The 9800-nt window shown below is 32.8% G+C and overlaps 1 protein-coding gene across 1 annotated transcript; it reads left to right on the forward strand.

The window, feature by feature from the left end:
• The first annotated feature begins 248 nt into the window (after window positions 1–248).
• Window positions 249–9800, forward strand: LOC111001448 (helicase POLQ-like). The gene is made up of 15 exons (XM_022271347.2): window positions 249–1112; window positions 1193–1371; window positions 1891–2082; window positions 2399–2480; window positions 2807–3006; window positions 3471–3616; window positions 4024–4185; window positions 4330–4499; window positions 5110–5308; window positions 5811–5965; window positions 6598–6842; window positions 8115–8206; window positions 8929–9124; window positions 9342–9476; window positions 9688–9800. The coding sequence occupies exons 1-15, from the start codon at window positions 452–454 to the stop codon at window positions 9757–9759; spliced, it is 2886 nt and encodes a 961-aa protein (XP_022127039.2). The 5' UTR covers window positions 249–451; the 3' UTR covers window positions 9760–9800.

The raw sequence follows: 9800 nt of genomic DNA on the forward strand, positions 1-9800 counted from the left end.
TACATGCGCATTAAGTCCCGTTATGCTTTTGTCGATCTAAAACAAATTAAATTCATGTTGTTTATAAGAGCTAATGGCGCCAAACTACAAAAAACTTTACATGGTTTAATTTTATTAAACAATTGTAGCCACAGATAAACTTAATGTTTAAAATAAAATCATTTATCTATGTCATTTTACTTGATGTGAAATTGTACTGTCAAAGTTATCAAACTAACATTTTGCTATGCCTCTTTTAAGTTTTGACTTACCGAATACCGACTTGTCTGTTGTCACACAAAATACAAATAAATATTTTTTATTTATCATTACATATTTACTAGTCTAGTCCGTAGTCCGTACACCGTTATCTAAATTAAGAAAAACAATGTCGTTATTCATTTGTTTTTAAGTTTTACATGCCTAAATCCTGAGAAAATTTCAGTGGATTTATAAAATATATCATATTAGAATGAACAATAACCGTAAATTGTATTGTACGCCTTCAACACCAAAACGACGTAGACTTGGAAATAGTAAAATCGCACGTTTAACTCAAACCCGCGGAAGTGTTAAACATAATGTAAATACTTCAAAACGTATACAAATTAGAGAAAACTGTGACTCACCCCCGTTACCATGCAATCAAGTAGAGTACCTGTGCGATTCAGATTGTAACAGTTCCGTTTGTAGCGATATTCCATGTTCTCCTGGTGTTTTAGAAACCTATAATATACTTGATAATATAGACAACTGGAAGAGTTTTGTAGATTCTAAACCTAGAGAAGATAGTCTATCAATTAGTGTAGCCGAAGATGTATTTAAAGAAAGTTTTCATTCAAATATTGACTCAAATAATCACCTCATTGATGATAAGCAAAAAACTGATCAATATAAGGAAGATGTAGAAAACAGCTTTAATATTATTAATCAATCTATATGTAATAATGATAATGATCATTTTGAAACAAAAGATTCTTTTTTATTAGACATAAGAGAGAGTGGAATCATTGCCAAAAATTATCCTACCAATGAAACAGAACCAAAGAATAATCAGATTAATAACTTTTATGGTCTACCTCTAATAACAAAAGGGCTATTTAAGTCTTATAGAAATATTGAAAAGTTTTATGGTAGGTATTTATATAAACAATTATAACACTTTTTTATTTAAAACATAGAATCCCTTACTCTAACGAAATTTCATATTTAGATTGGCAAGAAGAATGTTTAAATTTAAATGCAATCAAAAAGAGGCAAAATTTAATATATGCCCTGCCGACAAGTGGAGGCAAGACATTAGTGGCAGAGGTGCTAATGTTACGAGAGGTGTTAGTTCGCAAAAGGAATTCCTTATTTATTCTTCCTTTTGTAGCAATTGTGCAGGAAAAGGTATGTGGGTAACAACATACATAATCAGTATAGATTTTCTGTTTTAAAACTACTATATTGTAATTCTAGTACTTTTAGTACCTTAAAGTTATTTACTTAAGTGTATTTACAGTAAAATAGCACTTGTATCTTTATATAAAATATATCTTAATTTGAATATGTTATTTCTACATAAAATCTCTACAATGAGATAAGGCCAAGGGAAAGACAATTTATTAATATTTATATTTAATTAGCTATAATCAAAATAGATATATAAATACATACATAGACATCCCTCCAATAAATTATTGATTATATAAGACAATGCTTGTTTATTTAATTTTTGGCTTAGAAAACTAAAACAAACCTTTAAAATTATGGACAACTAACTTCTGGACAATTCAACCTACATAAATATATTTTTCGATTCAATTTTATGATAATACTTTAAATCAATTTATGAAAAATAGGACCTCATGCAACTTCTAATTTCACAATGCTGAGTTGAGTTATCATACTACAATAAACTTTTTTCAGATATGGGCATTATCTCCATTTGCAATACAATTAGATTTCTTAGTAGAAGAATATGCTGGTGGTAAGGGCCACTTACCTCCTAAGAAAAGAAGAAGAAAAAATAGTATATATGTAGCAACAATAGAAAAAGGGCTGGCCTTGATAAGGAATCTTATAGAATTAGATAGATTAGATGAAATTGGTTTAATTGTTGTGAGTATGGACTTTTACTAAAATTACTTATTAAAGATTTTTTAAAGTATTTTAACTTTTAAGGTGATTAAATTGTATATCTTACAAAGGAACTGACATGCAATTTTATATTGTATTATCATACTCATATTTTATATGGGAAAATATGTTATATATTTATTGTATTGTATTCATTTTTGTGTTACTTGTACATAAATATATGTCATGTTGTAAAAACAGTCAATATTGCTGATATAAAAAATGACTGCCTTTAATTTAATGACTCAATTATTAAGCAATATAAAAAGACCAATAGAACAAGCTGGATTATTTTTAGGTAGATGAATTACATTTAATTGGAGAACCAGGAAGAGGAGGTACTCTGGAAACTCTACTTTCAACTGTCATATTTGCTAAAAGTAAGTATTCAAACAGTTTAATTTATTACTTGAGAGCTTGTTGTCCCTTAACCGGCACACTGTTCCTTTAGCCGGCATACTTGCTCCTTTAGCCGGCATACTTGTTCCTTGAGACGATATACCCGTTCCTTTAGCCGACATACCTGTTCCTTAAGCCGACATACCTGTTCCTTGTATTTGAATTTCGTACGTCAAACCGTTACATCTTAAATAATGAGTTTATGCATAAATAGTCATCCTTTTGTAAGTACAATAGTGTGAGGTTTCAATTTTCTTTACATTTTAGGTCAATATATAATTGGCTCATAAATTCTTCTTATTTTCAGAAGGCATACAGATAGTTGGCATGAGTGCTACAATAGGTAATCTCCCAGATTTAGCTGGCTTCCTCCAAGCAGATGTCTTTCAAAGACAATTCCGGCCCGTTGAACTAACGGAGTATGTAAAACTTGGTGACATGTTGTACAAGATCGTCTGGAGTTCAGGAGATATGGAGTTGGTACCAGATCGGAAGTTAGCTTTTGATGTAAGATCGTTTAGTTTCCTTTTAAGTTTATGTACTTATGTCGCTGCCAACTACCGTTCAATTACCAGCCTAGCCGTTTAACTAAATGGCGCCTTTTAACTAGCGGCCTGAAAGATGTTCATCCAGTTCGTCAAACAGTTAGGCAAATGTCGACTTGGATCGATGACGTTTCATTACTTACCTAGCCTGTTGAAAAAATCGATCGTAGGAAATCAATTATAAGGGAAAATATCAAAAGGTATGGAGTATCAAAAAATAAAAAAAATCCTTTCTTTAGAGAGATATTCTAAGTTTGGCTGAAGGGCTCTATATTAAAAATTATTTTATTTATTTATTTTATTTTTGTGATGGATACTCCATTAATTGAGAAAAATACATTATGCAATAACGCTACGAAATGCAACACACAGTATGTATATCAATCTTTTAAAAATATGTGTAAAACTATTCCATAATATTTCCAGTACACAGAAGCTGGATACAGAATGGATCCGGACTTGGTGGGAGGATTAGTGAGTGAAGTGGTGCCAAAAGACAGTTGTCTGGTGTTCTGCCCTACCAAAAGGAACTGCCAGAGTGTCGCAACATTACTCTGTAATATGCAGCGCAGGTATTTATTTTATCGACAATTAAACTATAGACACACAAATACACATACTTATAGACTAGCAGGAGCAATGTTTGCCTAAGTGGCTTTTTCGCCAATGTGCGCATTTAACATGCGAACGGTGATGAAAACATCGTGATAAGGGCTTGCATTAGACCCAAAAAGTCGAAGGCGAGTCAAGGTCAGCCACATGAGGCTGATGACCTACTTGCCTAATAAATAGACAATAATCATGAAACCGATACAGATGTCATACACCCAGGAAATTGTAGCGCCACAGATTTTTTGTATATTATATATATTATGTATATTAATATAATATTATTTTTATTATTAAATCTTATTTCGACTCAAGGTTACCCGTTTTTCCTTTGACCCGTTACTATCTCCTCATTGTTATTATGTTACAGTGATATGTTATCCCATCGTGTACAAGATCGTATAGCGCTACAGAGCGCGTTACGTACGGAAGGTGCGAGCGCGGACTTAGTTCGTTGCGTACGCGCAGGTGTCGCGTATCATCACGCAGGACTAGCTTCTGACGAACGGTGTCTACTGGAACAGGCTTTTCGGTTTGTCATTTTCTTTATAAATATATATACTTATATTTAAAAAAAATTTAAAAACAATATCTTGTACATAAAATGAATCAGTAATTGTCGTAATTAATTATTATTTATTCACCCCTTTGTATAACCTATGGATTTTTTTTTCAGAGCAGGAGTTATCTCAGTTCTATGTTGTACGTCTACGTTGGCGGCGGGCGTGAATCTTCCCGCCCGACGTGTAATACTACGAGCGCCTCTTGTAGGCCGCGAATTTATCTCGCTGTCGTCCTATCGACAAATGGTTGGTCGGGCTGGTAGAGCCGGCGTTTGTGATGCTGGTAAGAAGAAACACAGATTTACTGGAAATGTTTTACATTTTTTTACAATCTTGATATTTGTTTCATGTTTTATTTTTCTAATACATAAGTAGGTACTTATGTGTCTGATACTCGCCGAAATATAAAAATATCTTGTTAATAGAGCGCAGGATTGTGAATTTTATTTTTATATACTGTGTCGAAGTTTCTCTTACCTTCAGGTGGCGACTGACAGCGAATCGCTTGATGTGAATATTCGCATGAATATTTGTTCGTTGTGAGCATCAACAGTCCTCACAATACCTGAATATTCGCGATTCGCCTGTGCTCCATCCCATCCTCAGTCGCAGTCAAAATGGCGGACGTACAGGTGGTGGCGACTGACTTGTAATGTAACAACCGACAGACAAAATCATTCCGAATATTCGACTTGTGCTTACATCGAGCGAATATTCAATGTCAGTCGCCACCTTTAGAGCTCCTGTCGAACCATCAAAACTAATTTATGGTAATCAGGTTCCAAAACAGTACTCGTTCTAAACGCTTGTTGATTCCTATGTATAAAAAAATATTCTCTTTCCCATGCTTAAGACACAAAAAACCCTATTATGAATTTTCCAAAACCTTGCAGGTGAAAGTATAATAATATGCGGGGCTCGGGAATGGCCACAATTGAAAAACGTATTATCTGGCGGTCTTCCTCCCGTAACCAGTCAATTAAGGCCCACAATCGCAAGCCTTCTTATCAGTGCGATTGCGTTAAACTTAGCTAACGATGTGAGAGGGTTGAAAGAGTTTCTGGGATGTACCTTTCTAGCTAAAACTGAACTGTAAGTTGATTTTGATAAAACTTAATAAATTAAATTATTATTTAATATAAAAATAGTTCAAAGATGTTATCTGCTAAGCAGTTTTGTCTTTTATAAGATGTGTTACCATGGTAACCAATTTTACATGAACATCGTTAACATCACAATCCTTTAATTTTTTTTTCATTTATGTAAATTTATCTTAGGCTTTGTTATCAACAACACACATTGGTTTTAGTTTGTGTAACTTCTTTTTTTCGTCATAGGTGTTTATTAAAGTTGCATTATAAGTTAAACAGCATGGCTACCCCGCAAGAGCCAAAACGAATAACATTATTAAAATTACTACTTTTATTTTTCTAGTCCGTTAATATTTCTTTATTAATCTACCTGTGAATTTTTAGTCAATTGAGTTTTATTTTTCATTTATTAAAACAATTAATTGTATAACTTTTATTATAAATCTAATAGGCCAACATACGGTCCGTTAACACTGATATTTTACCCTAAATAAAATTCACAGGAGCCTCAATATAGAAGAACTGTGTGAAGAAAATCTAATAGCGTTATTAAAGAGTGGCGCTTTGGAATTTGTCGGTAAAACAGGACAAACGACGGATATGATTAATAACGACTTAAAATTAGTTGTTAGCAAACTTGGACAAGCGGCGATAAAAAGTAAGTCTTTCATTTTCTTTGTTAGGAGTAAATGTTTACAATTTTTTTATGGAAAAATCTAGGTGTCTCAAAAATCAACGTCAAACCGAAATTAGCTAATAGAGCAGAAATTTATTTTAAAAAGTCTGTCTCAAATTTTTACCTAACCTGTTAGGTACCTGTTACAGTAACAGTTACAGTACCTGTTACACAATTTTATGCATCCTATGATGTTTTTATTGGATTCAAGTATGTGTTGAAAATATATGTACTATGCAATGTTGCCATGTGACATAAGTCCATGGCGCATTTAAACAAAGAAAAAAATATTTCCAAAGAAGTATAACTTCTAACGCATATACATAAGTACACATTTCAATAAATAAATTCATTTCATTAAAAATAAAAAATTGTCACTTGGTTGTCATATATTTTTAGACTCGTTCCGAAATTCGTTTCTTTCATATCTGTCATAAGAGATCCGATCATTTAAATCTGTTATGAAAGCAGTTTTTTTTTTCAAAACAGTCCTCTTACAGAAATAAAAAAATACTTTTATAAAAAATAGTTTTAAGTAATTTCAAGGCTGTAACGAAAAAAATAGTTTTTATTTAAATTCTATAGAGTTTCTCTAGAAAATCATAAAAATTCAGGTTGTCTTGAACTGGAAATAGCTCGGCAGTTTCTCGAAGACATACATCATGCCTCTCAAAGCTTAGTACTACTTGGGAGCCTCCATCTACTCTACCTGGTAACCGGTGATACAGTAGTGCGGCCAGACTACCGCCACTACTACTCACTGTATTGTGGTTTCGATGAAGAAGCATCGCAAACTGCAAGGGTTTTGGGTATAACAGAACGATATGCAGTTCGCATGATTACAGGAAAACCTATAACGGTGAGATTTTAACTTAAAAATATTAATGAAGTAGACAGAAATATCTGCCCCATGCCCCATTGGGTAGAAGTATATTGTTTATGTTGCGCAAAAATATTGCGTTTAATAATTTTTTCATACAATTTTATAATCTAACAAAGCAAAGCAAAAAAACTCATTTAGAATAACGAATATTGTAATGAATGAAAGGTTAAAAATCATACGAACTTTCAATTGAAAGCCAAGATGGATATTATTATTTATTATTATTATTATTTAGACCATGGGTTTTGACAACAATTTTAAATAATTTAACTTGTCACATTATTATAAATGATATATTTTTTATGCTTGATTACGCGTTTTTTTTATAATTGATTAAACTAAATGTACCACATTCTTTGCAAAGATAATAATAATTATTTATTTATTTTTCTCCCATATAACATTTACAACAATAAATAAGATTACAGTTGTGACGGTATTGGGAGACTGGTTTCCAAACTAGGTAACCTGTGATATGGATAACCAGGCTTTCATAGCAAAGTCATATTTAGTAGTAATAAATAGTACATACAAAAAATGGGTAGGCAAACAAATTTAACGTTTTTATGAGGAAAGAAAAACAAAAGATGAACAATGTCTTAATTTTTTTTTAATTGACAGACTCAAGTCTTAGCTATTCCGTCCGTCATTCCACAACTGAGCATTTCAAAAATTTTAAGACAGTTTTGCCGCGCTCCACCACTATGTAGAACTCTTTCGCACTGAAGTATTTCCGAACTAATTCGATTAAGGGTTCTTCGAGAAAAGACCGTACCAATTCTCGAAAGGCCGGCAACGCACTCGCGAGCTTTCTGGCATTGACATTGTCCATGGGTGACGCTATCACTTAACATCAGATGAGCTTCCTGACCGTTTGTTCTTTTACATTTAATAAGAGGGAGTTCATATCTGATTAGCTCCTCTATATCTTCTTCAAAAGTCTGCCTACTGTACATTACCTGTCCACGTCGATCTATAACATTCGTACTAACTGATCTAACTGATCTAAATTATCATCAATCATGTGCCCTTTTTTACTTCACATATGTTTTTATTGCTTTGTTTTGCTCCATTGTTTTTGCCTTAGTAATTCTGTGTAATTCTAAAATTTTTGCGCTCATCTTATCTAATTTAATATTTTTTACTCACACCTTTTTAAATATATTGTATTTCTGAAAAACCTTTCTTTTTAAATATATTGTATTTCTGAATTAGTATGTAAATAAATAAATTTTATTAATATTTCAGAATATACCGGAGAGGGTCCTACATCGTTTTTACATAGCTCTGATGCTTCGGGACCTTTGGAGACTTACTCCAGTCGCAGACGTAGCTGACAAGTCAGTACTGTACTTTAAATTTGCTTTACAATTAGAAACTTCTTAATAAAGTCTCCCAATCTATGGATTCTGCCATAGTGATACTTTTCAGGTATAAACTCACCGAAAACAAAAACTACGCAAATTGGATTTCGATTCTACAAAGGCATTCTTCCATATTTTGGTATGGCTCTGAGGATCCAAAACTATTACAAAAACAGCCCACGCTTAAAAAAACTCTCAGCCACACTATTATACTCACTCACACATTCAGAAGTAAAACAAATACTACTTGTTTTTAATAAAAATTCTTTTAACCATGTACCACGGAATAATAGTAAATTAGTTACCCATGTCTATATGCCTATTGTGGAGACTAGCGTTCAATCCATTGTGTCACAACCATATTTCTGTCATAAATAAATTGTTATACTTATTTATTATAAAATAACACTTATAACTGACTCTTAATATAAGTAGGTTTTTTCATATGTAAAAAATGATTCAAATATTAGTTTCCATACTAAATAATGATATTAAATTCATATCTCATATCTCAACCACATTGAATATTGTATATAGAATGTAATGTTTGTTTTGAGTCAAATAAACTAAATTTTTATTTATTTATTTAAAGAAGCATTCACTAACTAGTTTGAAAGAGGATATCCTTATCTTTTCAGTGCGACAATATTATATCTAAAAATACGTTTTTGAAAACTTTTTTATTTTGTGTGTGTTAGATATGGTGTATCCCGCGGGCTAGTACAAGCTGCACTCACATCGGCGTGCGCATTCGCAAGTAGTGCGGAACGCCTTTGCGGCGAATTGTCGCCTTTATGGCCTTATAAAGCCCTGTTCCACGATCTTGCGGTGCGACTGCGCACTTGTAGTATGCCGGAGCTGGAACAATTGATGGAGCTACCCGCCGTAAGGAAGGTAAGTTTCACAGCCCGGCTTGAAGGACCAAAATATTTTTTGTTAAGTTCAATATCAGAGTTTTGCGCTTCTTTGAAGTAGATGCCATCTATGTCGTTAATTTTTGAATTCACGTTCGCCATTTAATGAAGGATTAAAAAATCTTACGTCTCAACTGTAAGTTTTTAAAATGATTTTTTGTTTCTCTAATGTTCTTAGTTCCAATTACTTGATACAGGCTCGTGCGATGCAATTGTACCGCGCTGGATTTCGTCGCGTCGAAGAAGTTGCGCGTGCGTCAGAGGAAAGTTTATCTTCGGCTGTGCAACATCTCTCGCGGACTGCAGCACAGCATCTTATCAGCGCTGCAAGGGTAATGTCTAAGGCCGTATTCTAACGTGTTCAAATTTTAAACCGACTTCAAAAGTAAGGTTACTTAGATATCTATATCGTGTTGGAATTTAATTATATTAGAGATTAGGATTTCAAGCACGTTAATGTGCTAATTTTGTAAACGTGTGGCTTGTAATTTCCGAGATGTTTGTAAAAAAATCGGGCACTTATTAAAATTATTTATTTTACAGATGATGTTAATAGAAAAAGTGGAGAATCTAAGAGCAGATGCAGAAGAAGTAATGGATGAGTTAAAGATGTGATTTTTTTAAATAAATAATAAAAAATGAATTACAATGGTTAA

This window comes from Pieris rapae, chromosome 18, assembly GCF_905147795.1.
Source record: "Pieris rapae chromosome 18, ilPieRapa1.1, whole genome shotgun sequence".
In the NCBI taxonomy this organism is placed as follows: domain Eukaryota; kingdom Metazoa; phylum Arthropoda; class Insecta; order Lepidoptera; family Pieridae; genus Pieris; species Pieris rapae.